The sequence below is a fragment of the Ailuropoda melanoleuca genome, chromosome 19 (assembly GCF_002007445.2).
Source record: "Ailuropoda melanoleuca isolate Jingjing chromosome 19, ASM200744v2, whole genome shotgun sequence".
Lineage (NCBI taxonomy): Eukaryota > Metazoa > Chordata > Mammalia > Carnivora > Ursidae > Ailuropoda > Ailuropoda melanoleuca.
The window spans coordinates 32,754,884-32,776,876 of record NC_048236.1 but is presented as its reverse complement, the minus strand read 5'-3'; the positions used below and the strand labels follow the sequence as shown (position 1 = coordinate 32,776,876).

The window sequence follows — 21,993 nt, the reverse complement described above, 5'->3', positions numbered from 1 at the left end:
TTTTTTAAAAGCCTATCTTGATAACATCCTCAGGTTCTTTAAAACATATGATTAAATATTTACTTATCACAAAAAGTATTATAGTGAGTCCTATTTTAAGGCCCCACTTCCTTAGAAACAACCGTATCCTTACATTAACCACATTAAACTGTGAACCACAAATAAATCCTATTATGAAATGTCTGCTACAAGTTTGTGATAGAGTAATCACGATCCTGAACCTTAAGCCATATTTTCATTTTAAATAGCAAAGCAAACCTAATTAATTTCCCATGTGATACATTAAAAGCACTCACGATAGATTTTTCTTAAAATTCACATAAATGAGAAACCCTTTGTGGCATACATACTACAGTGAGGACGTAAGGACTGTCATGTTTGGTCCTGTGTAGGTAAAGACAGCAAACTAACACATCATCAGTACGGCTGCCAGGATTTGGCTCATCAGCCCACTGGTTTTCCTGTGTGACAGGGATTTGCACTGATTTAGATTCCCTGTTTGGTCTAGGCCCTCAAAACATGGGTGGTAGCATGCACCTGGAGCAGGCACAGGCCGGGGGACTAGACCTGAGCATGCAAAACTGACCGTCTCCATGGTCATGAACTTGGTCTCATTTGTTTAATGTTCTCACCAGCTGAGCTAACTCATTTTTTAAGATAGAATTACACAAGCTAGCACAGCTTCCCAGAGTTTTATTTTTCTTTTCAAAAGAAATACCACCATTAAATTTCCAAAATAGTTTCTATCATAGACTCAGAGGAGCTTTATGGTAATATGATTGGTATGAAAAAATTATCTCAAACATATTTAAGGCATATTGAGGGGTCTGAAACATAGTAATCTTTAACACAATGGAAGTGAAATTTAGATCAAACCAAAACATACTGAGTGAGTGCAAAGCAAAAACGATAAAACTAATATATTCACAGCAATTGCCTTTTATATTAGACATGGGAATTCCAAAGATCTGAAGGTAGGTAATTAGTAATGCCATCATGTGGCAAAAAGAGCATGAGAAGGGGAGTTGGGAACCCTGAGATCTAGTCCTGGTTGTCATTATGTAACATAATGATATGTCACAATTATCAGTTTCTTCATCTGTAGCCTAGAAAATTGGGCTTGACACATCTAAGAGCCCTTCCAATTTTGAAATACTGAGTTCTTACTCCTGTCAAAAGTATATAAATCACATATTAAATATTTTTTAAAATCTAGATTTTTTTTTTAGCCATGACCAAGTTAGAGCTGCTAAAATGTTTTAAGATAAAACACAAATGAAGCCAGTTTGCATTTTTGAATCATTTATAAGGATAGGAACAGAAAAGTAATTGTACAAAACATCCTCAAAGAGCTGTTTTTCTCCATCTCAAAGAAGACAGGATCACCTGGACAATATAGATTATGTTTTCTGAACTATTTCTAATGCAGCACCGCAATATTATTGAAAGATTTTAAAAAGATATTGTCAAGGTATTTTTCATATATTTTCTAGAAATATAATTTCCTCCCTTCCCTCTCTTTTACCGTGAAAAATCCTTGCACAAGTATAAAAGTGAAACCTGAATCTCATCTAATAACTGTCAGTCTTCACTTTATGGTGCTGCTCTCTGAAGGCTGGATGACTGAGTGGATTTTGGAGTAGGAAGAAAGCACATGCCAAATTGTTTTTAACCTTGCAAATCCTCATGGTTGTCTCTTTTAGTGTAGCCTTTGGAGAAAAAATTTAAACGGAAAGCAGAAATGATATGAAAGACTCCCAACCTAGAGCTGTGAAGCCTGTAATGTCAGAAGGGAAGCCCTGTATTGAAACATCAGGCCAAAATGGACAGAGTAAAACACAATCCCTAAGGAAATAATCACAGTTCATTGGGAACGTCTTCTTCGTGTTCTTTTTTTTTTTACATCTACTAAGACAGAAAACAAAGATATGTTATTTCTAACTAAATACTGAGTATAATCCACGTTTGCTGCCAATCAAGATACTATAAAAGAATTTACCAGTTGTGATTTACTCATTTATTTCAATCAAGCCTTTCCCCACTTCTGAAAAAAAAAACTTGTCTATTACTGATAGTATCAATCTACGTAGCTCTTTTTCCCTTAAAAGATTTTATTGACTGTGCTTCAAATTCTCCCTATTTGTCAGAAAAATACATCAGCCATAAGGTACAAATGTGCCTTACAGGTCATCACTGAATCACAGGAGGCAGAAAAATTGATGAGATATATATATATTAATGTATCAAACTGAATGGTTACATGGAAAGGGGATGGTTACAATTCAGGGTCAAATAGTGTATTATCCTAAAATCTTACACTTTAAATATAAATTTATTGGACATTTTAATAGCTTTTTAAATTGAAGGATTTATCAAGTGCTTAAATTTTTAAGTATTTTTCTAACTTTCTTCAAATGAAACTTGTAAAGGATAAATGAAGGGTGTTTCTGCTAAAACAGCTTTATTTCAAACTGAGGAAATCAACTTTCCTCAAAACTTTTTTCCTCAAAAACTTATTTTGGTAGGTAATACACTTTAATTTTCTAAATAATTTTTCAAATTAATAAATTTTTAAAAATGGATTACTTGTAAGTTTTTAGGATTAGTAATGCATAATGGTACTAGACATCAGTATTTAAAACAGTTATGATACTAAAACAGTTTAAAAGTTATGGTACTTTTATTTCACTTTTCCTATATGCTCTAACACTCCCTGGATTTATGTAGTACCTATCTGCTGGGAACTCAGATTGCCTTAGGAGTTTATGGAGTTAGAGTATTATGACTGCACAATAGCAACTGTTTCCAAATGGTAATATTTTTTTTGTTCCGAAGAATGTTCTATTGCCATGTATTGGAGAATAGCAAGGAGTGATGTGACAGAAAAAGAGAGCAGGAGCAAATTGGGAAGTTCATACAAACGAAAAGGCAAAGGGATGAAAAAGCAAGAAATCATAACATCAAGAAAGCCATCCACCTAACAGGCAAAAACACCTTCAACTTTATCCTGGATCCTGCCATGGTGAGTGAATGAGATAGACTAGACTAATGAAATCTGCTCTCCTGGATCTTAGATAGAGCTCAGGTTTTAACTGTTAGATTATCATACGATGAAGAAGAAATAATCTTCTAAACAGACTATAAGTATTACAGTTTGTTTTCCACAGAATCACAGACTTACCAAAGTCTCTCAGTTTATTTCTGAGATGGTGTGAGTGCCCTTATTTATTAGATGTTTTCACTATTTTTGGCAGGCTAATATCTTCATCATTCCTAGGAAATAATGGCAGCCAGCCAGTTTATGAATTCCTGGTGAACACTTAAAATGTTTCATGGAATATGAAGTACCATATGTATAACCTATCCTCGGGTAATTAGTTAAAGGATCTGAAATATCTCCTATAAGTAATAAATACTGTAATATTTCATAAAATGAGCCTTATGAAACTTAATCTAGTTAAAGCTTCGTATTCTGACCACAGAGGCTAAAGAAGGAACAGATTCATAAATTTTTAGTCCTCTTTTGAAAACTTTTCAATTTAACTCAAAGAAGGAATAGCCAAAGATCTCTAGAACCTAAAGGACTGCAATCCTATTTCATTTATAAAAATATGGAAATATAAGTTTTATTTCAAATATAAAACACTGTAGAACATAATCAATTTAAAGTGAAAGAAGGCCCTAAGACTTATTGATGCAAGTTTACCTACACTGTATGTTAAGCAATAATGGCTAATGTTACTTTTACATAATAGCTTGGAGAGTAATGGAATTTACTTTTAGGCTTCATTGGCAAATAATAAACTGAAAAAAAAAGAAAATCTTGTCCATTATTGATAGTATCAATTGATTAACTTTGCATTGCTATTATTTACACCTAAATGTGATTTATTCTTCACACAGGTGTATATACTATATAGAGCTTAGGTAAAATCGAAATATCCCCAAATTCTGAAACAGGAACTGAACACAACCTAAGATTTGCTGAGACACTTGTTTACGGATATAGACATTTATCTCTGGTTATTTCCTCAAATTCATATCCTGTCATGACAGTTTTTTAAACATACAAGCACGATCTCTGATAAACTATTGATCACGCATGTTCCATTTTAAATGTTGGGTTTTTTTTTAATATTCTCAAGAAAATCTAAGTTCCAATTTACATTATGATCTTAGGAAATGTTGAATATTGTGTTAAGACACTTCATTTTAAAACATCTGCATTATATTTGTTTTATACTCTACTCTAAAAACCCATAGAACAATTTCATATAGAAAGTTTTATGAAGTAAATAATTTTGTTCCATTCTAACAACTTAGCCTCGAAAAAGCTCCGAACTGTGAGCTGTTTATCATACAGAACTCTCCCTTCTTACCAACTTTATAATGCTCTTACAAAATTGTTTCATGAACAGCATTAACTTTAGGACCATGAGAAGTCTAGCGCATGGATATTCAAATTCTCTATTTAAATCCTGAAAGGATTCACTATCTCATAACTATTTCCAAAGTCTATCTATTTAAGACATTACTCCACTTTAGTTTTCAGCTACAACTAATACCTCAATTACCATCAGAACCAAGACCATTGGACATCATTGCCCCTAATCCTTTTTTCAAATAGCAAACTTGAACACAACTGTAATTCTTTTAAGAACCTTTATTGAAGTTTTTCTTGACAATTTAGTCTGTTGAATCTCAATGCAGTTTATAAAAAAACTTCAGTATAGTTTCATATAAACTGCAACCACAAAAGTAATTTACTTTGTCAAAGAAGTTATCTGAAGTTGCAAGTTATTTTTTCTAATACGTAGAACAGTAAAATGTAAGCATGCTCTCGGATGCAGGTGCTCCTGTGTACTATGGAGTTACTTTGAAGAGCTTGCTAAGATCTGCAGGCAGTTTATGGAATGCATTTATTTTCTCCACGATTTAGGTACATAAGAATAAAACTGATATTTAGGAATAAAGTATTTTTTCTCAAAAAAGTTGAGGCAGCTTTTGTTGAACGCTATCTGTGTGGGTACACTGGCTACACCTCGAACTGTACTAAGAGAAACAGACAGCCAGGAGTCCATGTTCATGCTGAAACCTGAAAAATCCCTCCACACGAGTTGAGTTCCAAGAAAAGGAAAAGGATAAAACACTATGCACAGTTTTTCATCGTCTTACATGAACAAGACACACCAAGAAACTTCACATAACAAGGGAGCAAATTCCCTTCACTGCTTTCAGTCAAGGTCAGTGGTGTCCATAGTGGAGGGTGGAAGTGGAGCAAGCCTAGGACAGAATAAAGCTCAAGTCTACATCTCATGCACAGCTGTCCTTGTTTCTGTCCTCGAATGTTTCTCAGACATCCGAATTAGAACTGAGGTTTGTTAACCTGGGGTCCGCGTTGATTTCGTATCTGTAGTGATACCCTTCCATGTGATCCCTGCAGGCATCTCTGATGTTATGCATCCACTTTTTTATCCCTTTGCGGTTCAAATACAAAACCAGTAGGAAAATGGCGCCTATCAGGGCTAAAACAATACCTAGGAAGACATAGGAAGTTTGCAGGGATGGAGGGAGGATAGGGTCACAGTCCAAGTGGGAGCTGTTGAGTTCCAAGAGGGCCCGATTCCTCATTTTTTCCGGGAATGCACAGGTGAGCCTGGCTTTGCCCTGCACTACCTCTGTTTCCTTGAGCCAGGCCACCATGTCTGCCATGTGACAGTCGCAGACCCAGGGATTGTCGTCCAGGAAGACCCTGACGTGGGGCAGGCTCTGCAACTCCTCCAGGGTGCCATTGTGAAGGACCTTGAGGGCGTTGTCCTCCAGGTGGAGGCTTTCTAGGTGTGTCAGGTTGCGGAAGGACACGTAGGTGAGGCTCACCAGCGAGTTGTTGTGCAGGTCCAGGTGCCTGAGGCCGGGAAGTTGGGCTAGTACGTCCCGCGGCAAGTAGAGGAAGTGGTTGCTGGCGAGTTCCAGACGCTGGAGCCCGCGAAGCGCTTGGCCTGCTCGTAGGGCGGCCGCCACCATACCCTCGAAGCTCCGGTTCCGCAGCCCGTCGTCAGGGGGCACGATGTGGTTCAGCATCAGTTCCACCAGGGGGCTGGGGGCCGAGAAGCTGGCGTTGCTGCCCGAGAAGGCGAAGGCGCTGAGGTTGACCAGCGGGTTGTGGCTGAGGTCGAGCTGGCGCAGGCTGGGCAGATGCTCGAAGGCGCCAGCGCACACCTTCTCCAGGCTGCTGCCGCTGAGGTTGAGCGTGGCCAGGTCGGCCAGCGGCGGCCGGCGGGCGAAGGCACCGGCGGGGAGCACCGCCAGCTGATTGCCGGTGAGGAAGAGGTTGCGCACGTAGGGGGGCAGGTCCGCGGGCACCTCGGTCAGGTTGCGGTTAACGCACTTCACAGTGCGCGCAGCCTCGGAGCACTCGCAAGGCTGGGGGCATGGGCCCGGCAGCGGGGGCTGGGCGGACACCGCGGAGGCCAGGAACGACGCGGAGGAGGTGGAAGGCGCCGAGGAGGTGAGAGAGGACGAGGACACCCAGCCCAGGAGGATCAGCGCCAGCCGCGCCAGCCGCAGCCGCCCGTCCCCGGCGGCGGGGCCCCGGGAGCACCCCCCAGGCATCGCGGCACGGCTTTCCCGGAGCCGGGCTGGGACGGCGCCCGCTCCGAAAGCTTGGGAACTGGGTCCGGAGGGCGCGGGCCGGCCGGAAGCGTCTGGAGAAAACTTTCCTCTCGTGGGAGCGGAGGAGGGACGCCGCAGCCGGAACTTGGCTAAACCCCTCGCCACCGGGCGTTCCCCTCCCGGGGTCGATTCCCCCGCCCCTTCCCTCCAGAAAGTACGCACGGCGGGTCGGGACTCTCAGCTCTGCGCTCCTCCTCCCGCTCCTCTTCCTGCCGCCGCCCCCGGGTGGCACCTCCTCTCCTCTTTTGTTGGCGCCTCACGCTCGATCCGTTCCGGGACCTGGGACAGGCGGGAGGGAAGCGTGAGGAGCGGCGGCGGCCGCAGCTCCCCGAGTGCGGGAACCGGACTCTCCAAGCCAAGTCGTCCCCCTTGGTCCCCAAGACCTCCCTCCGAAAGCCCGTCCAGGTTTCGCCTCCCCCAGCCCATGCACATCCTTACCCGGGAGAGGGGCGCGCGTCCCGAGACACCCAGCGTGAAAGTCTGCCTTCTGCCAGGCCCACACTATATATACCCTTCCAGCCTCCCGCCCTCCTCCTTTCCCGATCACATTCGTCCCCCGAGTCTAACTTCCCGCTTGATCCCCAGCGCCTTCCCGACCAAACTTCTCGCTCTCCCAGCTGCTTCCCCCACCGCCTCCGCCGGCGACCTGCCTTCCGGGGTCTCCGCCCCCGCCCGGACCTCTCCCGGTCCAGGTTTGGATGGGAGGGAAGTTTCAGGTTACAGGGGTCCTTTGATCTCTTTCGGTACCTTCCCGGATTGGCAGGAAGTGGAGAACCTTAACAGCTGTCGGCCCCCGGCCCCCGGCCCCGCGCCCCCGCGAGCCCCTCGGATCCCAGAGGGGGTTCAAGTCATCTCCAAAGAAGAGCGGAGAGGCCGCGAACAAAGCGGCTGTGGGACCCTGAACCTACGCTTCCCTTCCTCCAGAGGATGGGAAGGGGCCCAGCGCGGCCTCCGGGGTTTCGCCTTCGCCGCTCGCTCCCCACCGCTCACCTCCGCGCCCGTCACCTCCGGAGACAACTCAGTCCCACCAGAGTCTCGGCGACTTCTCGGCTCCGCGCTGCGGGCGCCGACTCTCCTCGCACCCCGACTCTCCTCGCACCCCAGCCCCTGGCCCAACCTCCGCCGCTGGGAAAAACCAACCCGGGGGGCGGGGGAGAGCCAGGCCTGCCGGAGGGATTTCTCCCGCCGCGCGGCCAACCTTGGCAGCCCTCAGTAGGGGGATTTAAGAAAGGAGACTGGGGGGAACTGGGCCGCGCGCCTCCTCCTGGTGGAAACGAACAAGGAACGTGCCGGAAAAGGTGAGGGATTCCCTTTCTCTCCCCCCTCCCCTGTATCCTTTGGTGGTTCCTCATTTTGCCTCCTGTATTTACCTTGGACAGGAAAAAAACCGCTTGTGAATCTCGTGGAATTCACCCTCCTGGGGGCACCTAGGGCGTGACAGAGCAACGCAAAGCAGCAGCATCAAGAAATTAGCAGAAAATGTACAGCGGCAGCAGCACAACGCTCAGCAAGCTCCAGGGGAGCTTCAGAATATCTTCCCACCAAAGTGATTCCTTACATGCCGACTTGAGGTTTGGGTGTAATTATGCGTCCCCACCTGCCCCGCCCCCGCACTTCTTGGATAGTTACGGAACTTGAGAACGGAGAGAGCCAACTTTAATGGGGGGAGGGGAGCTGGATAAAAGGATTAGTGGAAAAGAGATTCGTTTTTGATTCATTAGCTTTTTTCCTCCCCAAATTAAAAGCAGAGGGAAGAACACAGCAGCCAAAGCGTCCTAGAAAGAAAAGGCAAATAGCAATGACTTGAGTCACCCAGAAGAGCGAATGCAGCAGCGGTGTGCCAGTGCAAGTTACTTAAATTGGGAAAACCCAGGAGGTGCGGTGGGGGATGGGAGGTGGCCGCTCTTGGAGGACCGAAGTTTGGTCCAGAAGTCTATCCTACCAGGGGATCCCGGGTGCTGGGGAGGTGGAGAGGATGGAGTTGGGGAAGGGATAGATGGATAATTTACCTGGAGGAACTGTTATATCGGAGAGGTTAGGGTCCTGAAGGCTCCACCACCGTTGCTCTCTCAATAACTGTATCCCCGATAATCTTCCTGAAAGGGTGAGAAGGTGCTGGTATTCCAGGCCTTCATTTGAAAATTCTCTTCATTTGTGAGAAAAAAATGGCAAATAGAGGAAATAGTTGGGAAAATTAAGTTCTGGAAGGTAATATAAAAAAGGAAGAAATAGGGGCGCCGGGGCGCCTGGGTGGCACAGCGGTTAAGCGTCTGCCTTCGGCTCAGGGCGTGATCCCGGCGTTATGGGATCGAGCCCCACGTCAGGCTCCTCTGCTGTGAGCCTGCTTTTTCCTCTCCCACTCCCCCTGCTTGTGTTCCNCGCCTTTTCTTTTCCTTGTAGAATAAAAAAAAAAAAAAAAACTTTAAAAAAAAAAAAAAAAAGGAAGAAATAAGGAATGCTGAAGTTTGTGTCTGTGACATGGGCCTTTAACTTGAAAAATGCCCCAGCTCTCAAGCCGATTCCTGATTAGTTTTGTGGAAAGATAGTCTGCAGAGTCAACAGCGAAAATGGCCCACACAAGACTTAGAGGGGTTGGGGACTGCAGAGATTTGTACAAAAGGCCAGTTTTGTTAATTTGTATCTCCATGGTTATCTAAGTTTTTATTTTTAAAAGTGTTTTGCAACAAGAATATGAAACACTTTGAAAAAAGAATCTCAAAAGCTGTAGTCATGTTCTGTATCCGTACTGTGGTAGTGGTTACATAAATCTATATGGGTTAAAATTCATAAAAGTTTATACACCAAAGAGTCGATTTCACAGTATGATAATTTTTAAAACAAAATTAATTACTCAGGGGAAAAATTGTAGTAATGCTTTGACACAGTATTAATTCTCGTTCTGATCTAAAGAGCAAGTACGCAAGGACAAAGAGAAGCACTTCAGAATTTAGAAAGATAGTATTTATTTCTCATCTGATCCTCAAATCAATTTGGCAATATCGATATCATTAGTGCTACTGTCTTGTTATTGATGTTATTCTGTTTTACAAATGAAAAAACTGGGGTTCTGGGCCAATAATAACTAGCACTGACTGAGTGTTCTTTCACTGGCTAAGGCCTGTGCTGATCACTTTGTAGAAATTATCTCCTGTACTCATCGTGTCCGTAGTCAGGTAGGTCCTGGTAATCCTGTTGTACAGACAAGAAAATTGAGGTCAAAATAAATTATGTAACTTGTTTGAATGAGTGATGGATACGGGGACCAGGCCCAGATTTGTCTGTCTCTCCTACACACCCCACATTCCACCTCTAGCAAGGTTAAGGAGTCTGTGCAGTCCTGCTCAGCTGCACTTAGGCAGAACAAAAGCCTCACCCCTGGTTCTCTTTCCCCTTTTCTCCCTTTTCCTCCCGGCAGCTGGCAGTTGGTTATGGCTGTTGAATCAGGACCCAGAAACGTGGGGTCATTTCTGGCTCCCTCATTTACTGTGTGACTTTTGTATACCTCTGTTTCTTATTCTGTAAAATAGGGCCACTAATAAAACTTTATGGCATTTCCATTAGAATTGAGATAATATATGTAACACACTTAGCAAAATTGCCTGTTATTGTGCTCTCTTGAATTACTCTCCCTGTCAGGATTTATTATGCAACCACTATATATCTTTAAGTATGCTAATGATAGGAGTACCAGGATGAAGAGTTTATGGTCTCCTTAAAGTAGAATTGCCAGAATTAGCAAATAAAAAAATACAAGGCATCCAGTTAAATTTGAGTTTCAGATAAATAATAATTTTTTAGTATAAGTATGTCTTATGTAATATTTGAGATGTACTTATACTAAAAAAAAATCCACTGTATACTTGAAATTCTAATTTAACTGGGCATCCCTTGTTTGATTTGGCAATCAAGGAGCTCATAACTGGGTGGAAGAAATAGACACAGAAACTAAAGCTTTCAATGTACAGCAATGACTGCAATTTGACATGTGTGTACCTTTCTAATCTCTCTCATATATATTTTACCTCTGTTTCTGCTATTTTTATATGAATGGGATCATAGTATATATGTTATTCATAAATTTTCTAATTTTAGGACAACCATATATCATTCTATATCCATCTATACAGGTTTATTCCATGCTTTGAATTGTTATACCGCATTTTGTTTAATTGCCTTATTGAAAGACATTTAGATCAGTAACTACTTTTTAAGGAAGTTTCCTTCAGCTGAGAAAAGCTTACTAGGATCCATTCTATTTTGATTGTCATAAGCATTTAATGGTTTTAAATTATCGTACTTGCCTTACTCCTGACAGCTTGAAAAATTTTTGCGTTGAGGTGCTATTTCCATTCTCTAGAGCAGGACAGAGGATTTCAGAGCATAATTGTTCCCCATTCTTTCACTCCAAAAGGAAATAAAAGGAGGATCTGAATGTCCTAATGGAGAAGAACCAATTTAGTGTATTTCAATAGGTCACTTTGTAGCCTCTAGGACAATGTCTCTGTTACTATCATTTATTAAGATTGTTTCTACAAGATCCACTTTTCTTCTAATGACCCCAGAGAAAGTCATTAGTAAGTTGTTGAAATATTGCTGTTAAGTCCTAGGAAGGCAAGGAAGAATGTGTATGTTAAAAAAAAAAAAAAGATGATTGATTATGGCCACCCTCATGAGGCAGAGGGAAGCCAAGTAGTCCAGCATGGACAAACATCAATATTGTTTAAGACTTTTTCATTTTGGGGGCGCCTGGGTGGCACAGCGGTTGAGCATCTGCCTTCGGCTCGGGGCGTGATCCCGGCGTTGTGGGATCGAGCCCCACATCAGGCTCCTCTGCTGGAAGCTTGCTTCTTCCTCTCCCACTCCCCCTGCTGTGTTCCCTCTCTGGCTGGCTGTCTCTGTCTCTGTCAAGTAAATGAATGGGATCTTTAAAAAAAGAAAAAAAAGAAAAGACTTCTTCTTTTTGGTCTCTGCCTTAAATTAGCAAAATAATTGATAAAGGTAAATATTATCAAATTTGAAAAATATCTGAAGCAAAATCAAGTATTGGTGAATAACATCAAGCACATATGTCATNCGGTTGAGCATCTGCCTTCGGCTCGGGGCGTGATCCCGGCGTTGTGGGATCGAGCCCCACATCAGGCTCCTCTGCTGGAAGCTTGCTTCTTCCTCTCCCACTCCCCCTGCTGTGTTCCCTCTCTGGCTGGCTGTCTCTGTCTCTGTCAAGTAAATGAATGGGATCTTTAAAAAAAGAAAAAAAAGAAAAGACTTCTTCTTTTTGGTCTCTGCCTTAAATTAGCAAAATAATTGATAAAGGTAAATATTATCAAATTTGAAAAATATCTGAAGCAAAATCAAGTATTGGTGAATAACATCAAGCACATATGTCATAAAACCATGAACCAACGCTCAAAACCAAACAATGAACAATGAATGTATATATCCACTCAAGGAAAAAAAAAATTTTAATCGTTAATGAAAGAAAATAAAACGCTTTTCGTGAGCTGATTTCAAATCACTTTAGAAAGAAATGGGCTTCTTATCTAAGATATATAAAGAAGGTAAATTAAGTAAAAGTCTAAGTAAAGCTAAATTAAATAAATTAAGTAAAGCTAAATAAATTAAGTAAAATATATATACTGAATTTCCCAGGGATGCAGCAGTCAAGTTCATTGAAGGAAGAATATGTATTGCTTTGTTTAGAACTTTACAAAATTTTATTTCTGACAGCTCTGCCACTCATGCTATTTGAATCACCAATACAACCCAAACTGTATCAGTTAGCATTTGTAGTTATTGCATCCACAGTGAATCTTACTTCAAAATGTCTAATATAAAGGAAAATTATTTTCACTGTTTATTTGAATATTGATCTATTTTCTCTTAAATACTAACCTATTTATAAATGGGTGGAAGTAAATTACCACCGCCTTAGGTCTTCTAATATAGTTATGCCCAAACATTTATAGGTTATTAATATTATTTAGTATTTAATTATTCTCCTTTTATTTCTCCTTTATATTATAGTTAATATAGTATATACTTAAAATTTATGTGTGAAGGTAAATTTTATGTAAAGAGGGGGTTTCATAAAATATTTGTTTTAAAAAGGAAACATTAGTTTTAAAAGGGTTAAAAGCAACCTATACAGGTATTTAAGAGCTAGACTCTAAGTTGTGGTGACTTATTCAGTATGGAGGTGGGAATACAGACATTTATCCTTCTAAAAATTATAATGCTTAATTTCTATATTTTCAGTGATTTCCAGGAGAAATTCTAATAATTCTAGAATGAAGAGTCAAATTTGGCTGTAAGAAAAGTGGAAAAATACCTATAGTAAAAAATAAAATAGTGAACTTTGTTTAAAGAAAAATCTACCTTATTTGGTTGAATTTTTTTTTCAAAGGAATTTATGATATTTAAATCAATGGTATTACCTAATACTCTTTTTCTAATGTAAAATAATTCAACTTTGAAGGTGACATTGAAGTTTTTCCATTTCCTCTAGTCCTTGCCCAACCTGGGTTCTAAACCAAAACTGGAATTCAGTCAAGAAATGGGAGCAGTTGCAATTGTAGCCATCATCCAAATTCGATTAATTTCAATTAAATTTAATACAGTTCAATAAATGTTTATTAATGTGCCTTTTTTGTGATACTTACTTTGTCTTCCAAACAGAGCCACCTCCAAAGCCAGAAAGTCTCCTTGAAAATTTCAAATCCTGGCAAATTGACAATCTATCGCATGTCCATGGCAGAGGTTCAGCAGACGGACTTGGGCCAAAGCTTGGGTACACGACCCAAGCTCCTCTAATGTATTTTATAAGTCTTATTCAGTGAGCTAAAGTACATAGGTTAATAAGTTGCCTGCTAGAACTGCTTGAAATATTTGAAGTCAGTAAGTAAATATGTATCAGATTTAGTTTAGATCCCCATATAAAAGCCCAAGAAGAGAGGGCTAAATATATTGTGTATTTTGGAATAGAGATTTATCACCTCACCTTGGCAGTGGGGAGGGGGGGAAAGGAAGTTAAGAGTTTAGCTAGGGAGACAAAATCAAACCAGTGTCAAATTTTATGGCCTGAGCAGTGTGGATGATGGTAGAATAAAGGAACTGGGTGCAGAGTACGTGCCAAAGCCTGCCTGTGCTGAACTCGAAAAAAAAAACCTTTTGGAGGGTTGTGTAGCATCAAGAAGTACTTGAACCCAAGAATATTGATGTGACAACATTTGTGAAGGGATGATATTCAAAATAGTTTACAATCAGTATGGTGCATGCAAATACAGACTAACAAGTGTTCAATAATCAGGGTGCCACCTGTAAGCAACCAATAGAACTTTGTGGGTACAAGCTGCCTGAATGCAAACATTTATAGGATATATAGATATAGATAGATAGATCATAGATAGATAATAGAGTTTTCTGATAATCTCATCAACTGCACACCACAGTATGGGCAATCACTCTAAAATTGTTCCATAATTTCCAAGCTTTACCATAAGGAACTGGAAGCTTCTTTAAAATAAGAAAATAACCAGTAGTTATGAATAAACTGAATTTAATCATAATTTATTAGATAAATAATTTTAAAGTGTATGATGAGTACTTCTAGTCACTGAACTGAGAACTGAGAATGCAGTGGTGAATAAAACAGACAAGGGCCCTGTTTTCATGAAAACTTATTGTTTCCACTAGTTTATTAAATCAATTATCAGAAGTATGGGAAATCTAGTTTTCCTTTTTAATTGAATGTAAATATCTTGTTATTAAAGATAGAAAACATAGTGTAACAAAAATCTGTGTAGTTACTGCTCAGCTTTACAAATCCTAACTTTTGGCTTCTTTTTCAATTTTCTTTTGCATATAATTAAAGTACAAACCTTGGTAAGTTTTGACACACTTGAATAAGGAAAATGAACGTATTTATCACCCTCAAAAGTTTTCTCATGACCTTTAATAATCCCTCCATCTCACATTACCTCCACCCAAACCCATCCCCATGCAACTATTGATTTCATTTCTATCACTATAGATTAGTTTGAATTTTCTGGAATTTTATATAAATGAAATCATACAGGATGTACTCTCTTTTACCTGGCTTCTTTCACTTGCATACTGAATTTGAGCTTCATGTTGTTATGAGTATCAATAATTCATTCCCCTCCCCCCCTTTTTTTAACTGAGTAGTATTTCATGGTATGGATATAGGATATTTTGTTTATTCCTTTACCTGTTGATGAATATTCGGTCTGTTTCCAGTTTGGGGCTATCACGTATAAAGCTCTGATAAAAAATCATGTTCAAGTCTTTGTGTGGACATATGCTTTCATTTCTCTTGGGTAAATAACAAGAGATGGAATGGTTAAATCATATGGTAGATTCATTTTTAACTTTTCAGGAATTGCCAAACAGGTTTCCAAAGGGGTTATACTATTTTACATTACCACCAGCAGTGAAGATTTCCAGTTGGTCCACATTTTTCTAACACTTGACATGGTTAGACTATAATTCTAGAGATTCCAAAAGGTGTGTAGTAGTATCTCATTTTGCTTTTCATCGGTCAGTGATATTAGCTCCTTTTAATGTTCTCCTTTGCCACTTGTATATCTTCTTTCTTGAAATGTCTGATCAGTTCATTTGTCCATTTTCTAAATTGGGCTGTTTGTTTTCACGAGATTGAGTTTTTTTGTTTTTGTTTTTTTTTTAAGATTTATTTATTTATTTGAGAAAGAGACTGAGAGAGAGAGTGTGTGAGTGCGGGGAGGCACAGAGGGAGAGGGAGGAGAATCTCAAGCAGGTTTCACGCTCACCATGGAGCTGGATGCAGTGCTCCATCCCATGACCCTGAGATCATGACCTGAGCCGAAATCAAGAGTCCAAGGCTTAACTGACTGAGCCACCCAGATTATGGGATTGAGTTTTAATTAAGAGTTCTTTACATTTATATTCTAGCTATCAAGAAATAATAATGAACTAGAGCTGCGCAACTAGACGAATACTGCTGAAACTCCCGATTTAAGGGAAAAGAATCCCACAATCACGTAAGTAAAAAAATGGCATTTTTAAAGGAGGAAAAATCAAATGATTTCAGAATTTTTTTTCTACTCTATTAGTTGCTAGAAGACTTTGGAGCACCAGGAATAACCTGAGTTTTTAAAAATAATTTCATTGGGGGCGCCTGGGTAGTGCAGTCGTTAGGCAGCTGCCTTTGGCTTAGGGTGTGATCCTGGCTTCCGGGATCGAGTCCCACATCGGGCTTCTCCACTGGGAGCCTGCTTCTTCCTCTCCCACTCCCCCTGGCTTGTGTTCCCTCTCTCACTGGCTGTCTCTCTGTCACATAAATAAATAAAATATTTAAAAAAAATTAAAAAGNTGGGATCGAGCCCCACATGAGGCTCCTCCGCTGGGAGCTTGCTTCTTCCTCTCCCACTCCCCCTGCTTGTGTTCCCTCTTTCGCTGGCTGTCTCTATCTCTGTCGAATAAATAAATAAAAAAATCTTAAAAAAATAAAAAAAATTTANTGTTCCCTCTTTCGCTGGCTGTCTCTATCTCTGTCGAATAAATAAATAAAAAAATCTTAAAAAAATAAAAAAAATTTAAAAAAATTAAAAAGTAAAAATAAAAATAATTTATTTTTTAACATATGTAATTCATTTAAACAGTTGAAAATTAAAAAGTAACAAAAAGTATACAAGGGAAAGTCTCTTTCCACTCCTTCTGTCCCTCAGCTATCTAGTTAACCTTCCCACAGGCAAACAACTTTTATCAGCTTTTCTTGTGTCTCCTTCTAGTCATATCTTATGCACATGTATGCAAATTTATTTTCACAAATGATTGAATGCTTCACATTGTTCTGCACTTAATTTAACTGAACCATAAATGTCAGAAACTATTCCTATTACTATAATAAAGAACTCTTTTATGGGTAGATGGTATCCATTGCACAGTCTTTTAGCTATCTATTGCTGTGTAATAAACCATCTCAAAATTCAGTGGCTTGAAACAATTCTTTATACGTATAGCATATGCACCTGCAGGATTGGATAACCTGAGTTGGACTTGGTTGGTAAACTCTTGTTAATCTGGGCTTGTTTGTGCTTCTAGAAATTGACTGGTGTGCTCTACTCTAGGCTGGGCCTGACTGAGACACCTTATTTGAAGACAGTTCATCTCCAAATGGCTATTACCTGCCTCCCAAGATGAGTGGAACAGCCTAGGCATGTTCTTCTCTTGACAACTGTAGAAGCACAAAAGAAGGCAAGCCTAAGCCAGGTAAGTCCTTTTCAAAATACCGTTGGCATCACGTCTGTCAATATGGTATCAGCCAAAGCAAATCATGTGCTAAGGCCAGAGAGCAGGGAATTGAACCGAATCCACAGTAGGGAGCGCTACAAATGACACAGTAAAGGGCTTATATGGAGGAGGCTCTAATGAAATGGGGCTATTGTGCAATCTACCACAAACTGATGTGACATAATTTATTTAAACAACCCCGTATTACAAGGTTTTCTGCTCTTTGCTATTACAAACAGTGCAGCAATGACTAATGAGTATATATATCATCTTTCACATTTGCCAGTGTATCTCTAGGGTAAATCCTTAGAAGTGGTTTAAGGATATGGACTTTTGTGATTTTGATAGGTATTGTCAAAGCACTGTTCAGAGATTATTATAACAATTTATATTCTCACTAACGATGTTGGGACTGTGTTATCATTTTTTTATCCCTGCCAACCTCGCACATGAAAATGTAATCTTTGTATAGCTCTAATTTGTATTTTTGTTTAATTATAAGTGAGGCTGACAATTTATTTATATGTTTAAAAACCACAAATATTTCCTTTTTAAATCCATATGTTCATATATTTTGCCCATTTTGTTCCAATGGATTTTTTTTCTTTTTCTAATTGATTTGTATGTATTGAAGAAATTAGCACTTTATTTTTTAAATTAAGGGCACTCAAAAACAATAGCTCCTCTTAATGAAGAACAACAAACAGAATCATAGGCCAGCTAGTTCACTAGAGAGAGTCAGTAAAAGAGAGAGCTAAGAAGAACCCCCCCAAGGTCAAAACACATTTCAGAGACTGACCTCAAAAACTACCCCTGCTTGAATTCATTAATTTAATGTCTTAGTCAGCTCAGACTGCCATAACAAAATATCATAGATTAGGTGACTTAAAGAATATAAATTTGCTTCTCACAGTTCTAGAGCTTGGGAAGTCTAAGATCAAGGTGTTGCCAGAGTGGGTTACGTGCTGAGTCTTCTTATCTTGGCTTGTAGGTAGCAACCATCTCTATAGGTCTGTCTGTGTACAGGCAGAGAGAAAGCTCTTCCTCTTTCAAGGGCACTAATGTCATCATGGGGATCCACCCTCATGACCTCATCTAAACTAATTACTTCTCAAATGGCTTACCTCCTAACACTATCACATTGAGGGTTAGGGCTTCAGCATGTGAATTTGATTGGGGGGGCAGAAGAAAGCCCCCATAATATTTAGTTAATTTAAAACTTTATTAAATAAAGAAAATAATTTATTTTAATTATAAAAGGTAGTATAAATGTATGCCTTTTATTTCTTCTCTTAACTGATTTAAAACAAATGCGATACATATAATTGTATGATTGGACCAGAACATATAGAAATACAATATATTTGCCAACAATAGTATAAAGAAGGTAAGTGTTAGCAAAGTGTTTTTGGGCTAAGGAAATGACACTTGATGGTAACTTGAATCTGTGGAACATATGTAGAGAACCGAAAAGAGTAAATAATAAGGTTAATATAACAAATTCTGTAAATTTAAACTTGTTTTCTTTTCTTTACTCAGCTTGTTTAATAGACATAAAATTATACAAAGTAATAAGTATAACAATATATTGGTAGATTGGTAAAATATATGCATAACAATGATAGTCCAAAAGGGAGAAAGAGAGAATAGAGTTGAACAGAAATAAGGTTTCTGTATCACACTGTAATTAAGTTTGTATAAATCTAAAGTATATTCTGATAAGATGTATATAGTAATCCCTAGAGTAATTACTGATGAAGTACTTTTAAAATTGTGAAAAAGTAATTACAGCAATTAAAGCATAACTCCAAAAAAATATTTATTTAATGCAAAAGAAGGCAATAGGGGGAATAGAAACAAAGGCATGAGACAATAGAAAGTAAAAATTTAAAAACTAAAATAACAGGCATAAATACAATTATATCAATTATAACATTAAATATGGATGGGTTAAATAATCCAATCAAAAGGCAGAGATTGTCAGACTGGGTAAGAAAACATGCTCCAACTATATGCTGTCCACAGAAGAAGCACTTACCTTCAAAGAAACGAATAGATTGAAAGTAAAAGAATGGAAAAAGGTATATCATGTAAACAGCAACCACAGGCTACAATAATGTAATATAATATAATATAATATAATATAATATAATATAATATAATATAATATAAATATCAAACACAGTAGACTAAAATGAGAAATGTTACTAGATATTAAAAGGGCATTTTGTAATTATGAAAGGGTCAATCTACCAGGACATTATATTTGTAAACGTGTATGTACTTAATAGTGGAGCCCCAAAATACATGAAGCAAAAACAAACAAATTGAAAGGAAAAATAGAAAACCTGACAGTAATAATTGAAGAATTTAATACCCCTTTCAATAATGAATAGAACATCTGACCAGAATATCAACAAAAGAAATAGAAAACTTGAATAGTATATGCAAAATAGACCTAACAGACATATATAGAGTGTTCTATGTAACAACAGCAGAATACACATTTGTCTGAGTACATGGAACATTCTCCAGGGTAAACCACATGCTAGACTTTAAAACAAGCCTCAATAAATGTAAAAGGTTTTAAAATGTAGAAAATATTTCTCTGATCACAATGGAGAGAAATTAGAGATTAATAACAAAAAGAATTTTGGGATATTCACAAATAATGAGAAAATTAGACACTATATAACTAAATAACCAATGGGTCAATGAAGAAGTCAAAAGAAAAATTAGAAATTATTTTAGGGTGAATAAAAATAAAGATACAGGGGCGCCTGGGTGGCTCAGTTGGTTAAGCATCTGCCTTCGACTCAGGTCATGATCCCAGGGTCCTGGAATTGAGTCCCAGGAATACAAGGTTGGCTTAATATCTGAAAAGCAATTAACGTAATACATCATATCAGTAGGATCAAAAAAAAAAAAAAAAAGACCAACCTAATTGATGCAGAAAAAGCATTTAACAAAATTCAATACTTCTTTGTGATAAAAACACACTATCCACTAGGAATATAAGGGAACTTCCTCAACTAGATGGAGGGCATCTACAAAAAATCCAGAGCTAACATCACATTTAATGGTAAAGGACTGAATAGTTTCCCTGTAAAGATAGTATTAACACAAGGATATCTGCTCTCACCACTTCTACTTAATATTGCATTGGAGGTTTTAGCTGAGGTAATTAGGCAAGAAAATTAAAAGCATCCAGACGGGGAAGAAAGAAGAAAAACTTTCTATTCGTGATGACATGATATTTTCTATATAGAAAATCCTACAAAATCCACCAAAACACCCCCCCCAAAACAAAACAAAATAAAAAAACCCAATTATTAGTGGTAATAAAAGAGTTCAATAACACTGCAGGATAGAAAAATCAATTTTATATCCACATATTAGCAATGAACTCTCTGAAAAATGAAATTAATTGAACAATTTGACTTAAAATATCATCAAAGTGAATAAAATATTTAGAAATAAATTTGACAAAAGAAATAAATCTAACAAATTTGAGATATGCTGAAAACTACAAGGTGATATCAAAGATGGCAGAATAAGCATTCATCCCTCCATGGAACATCAATTTTGGCCACCATCCTTGGACAAGAGTACATTTCTGGGCATCTAGCAGAGAAGTTCTAGCACATAACTGGAATCAAAGACATCTAATAATAGATGTATTAAAGAGGGAAACAAGAAGAGTTTCACTTTGCCCGTGTCAACCTTCCCCCAAAGTGGCGTGACTCCATGCCAGGACAGATCCAATGGGCCTATGATTTCTCTCATGGGGGAAAGTGGGAGCATGTGAGTGAGTGCCCAGCTTCCCTAGCCATGCAGGGTGTTGCTCAAGAGGCACACCTTTTTCTCATCTCACCTAAACTACTGAAGTGAACAGCAAGACTGAGGGTTGACAGAGGCTGGGAACACAGCAGCCAGGGATCCAACCTCATTAAAGGAATATCATTAACCACTTTTTCCTATTAACTGACTTGCGAACTCCCTCAGAAGCCTACCCAAAAGCCACTGAGAACATCTTGCCTGTAGACCCCCACTACTGACCTACAGATAACTCCATCTCACCCATACTCTCTTATCACCTCCCACCCTCCCCCAGGCCAACTCTAAGCACATGCTTCCTAGACAGCAAAAAAAAAAAAAAAAAAAAACCTTTGTAGACAACTAAGTGCAGAAAGCCAGCCTGACTCTGTGAGATCCGGAGAATGCTCACAAACTTGAGCATTTCAAGGCACCACTCTAGGGAAAACAAGTAGGAGACTGTCAGCACCTAATACAGTTTTGCAGGATCAAGAGAGGACAGAGAATATTAAAAAATCCCCAAGGAGGGAATAACACGTGTGGGGTGGGCACATTCATAGAAGACATCTGAGAAAAAACCTTCAGACTTCCCAGCTGGAATGTGACCAGTATAGGTATCTACTTCCTGAAGCCAGTCAGTAAAGACTAGAGGAGGTGACTGCGTCTTCAAATGAGAAGACAGCAATGTAAGACTTCAAGAATCATAAAAAAGCAAGTAAATTTTTTTTAAATGATTTTTTATTATATTATGTTAGTCACCATACAGTACATCCCCGGATTCCGATGTAAAGTTCGATACTCCATTAGTTGCGTATAACACCCAGTGTACCATGCAATACGTGCCCTCCTTACTACCCATCACCAGTCTATCCCATTCCCCCACCCCCTCCCCTCTGAAGTCCTCAGTTTGTTTCTCATAGTCCATAGTCTCTCATGTTTCATTCCCCCTTCTGATTCCCCCCCTTTCTTTATCCCTTTCTTCCGCTAACGATTATCCTAGATCTTACGTTCCATAGATGAGAGAAATCATATGATTTCTCATATGTCTTTCTCTGCTTGACTTATTTCACTTAGCATTATCTCCTCCAGTGCCGTCCATGTTGCAGCAAATGTTGAGAACTCGTTCTTTCTGATAGCTGAGTAATATTCCATTGTATATATGGACCACAGCTTCTTAATCCAGTCATCTGTTGAAGGGCATCTCGGCTCCTTCCA

At 39.2% G+C, this 21,993-nt stretch overlaps 2 protein-coding genes across 2 annotated transcripts in view; one reads left to right on the top strand and one right to left on the bottom strand.

Moving 5' to 3' along the window:
• LOC117797179 (mucin-1) overlaps nucleotides 1-21,993 on the top strand; it is an 88,910-nt gene that overhangs the window by 21,477 nt on the left and 45,440 nt on the right. The window contains exons 2-6 of the mRNA XM_034648281.1: nucleotides 6,010-6,319; nucleotides 6,405-7,970; nucleotides 8,052-8,548; nucleotides 15,622-15,710; nucleotides 16,800-16,941. Coding sequence (XP_034504172.1) covers nucleotides 6,010-6,319; nucleotides 6,405-7,888 — 1,794 coding nt within the window. The 3' untranslated portion in view covers nucleotides 7,889-7,970; nucleotides 8,052-8,548; nucleotides 15,622-15,710; nucleotides 16,800-16,941. The remainder of the gene's footprint in view (nucleotides 1-6,009; nucleotides 6,320-6,404; nucleotides 7,971-8,051; nucleotides 8,549-15,621; nucleotides 15,711-16,799; nucleotides 16,942-21,993) is intronic.
• On the bottom strand, nucleotides 4,357-6,647 carry TPBG (trophoblast glycoprotein). The gene has a single exon (XM_002916300.4). It carries the CDS (start codon nucleotides 6,610-6,612, stop codon nucleotides 5,353-5,355), a length of 1,260 nt encoding a protein of 419 aa, XP_002916346.2. The 5' UTR covers nucleotides 6,613-6,647; the 3' UTR covers nucleotides 4,357-5,352.

What these genes read in the sequence shown, in the direction of transcription:
- TPBG (XM_002916300.4), bottom strand. Translation starts at nt 6,612, where the DNA reads ATGCCTGGGGGGTGCTCCCGGGGCCCCGCCGCCGGGGACGGGCGGCTG.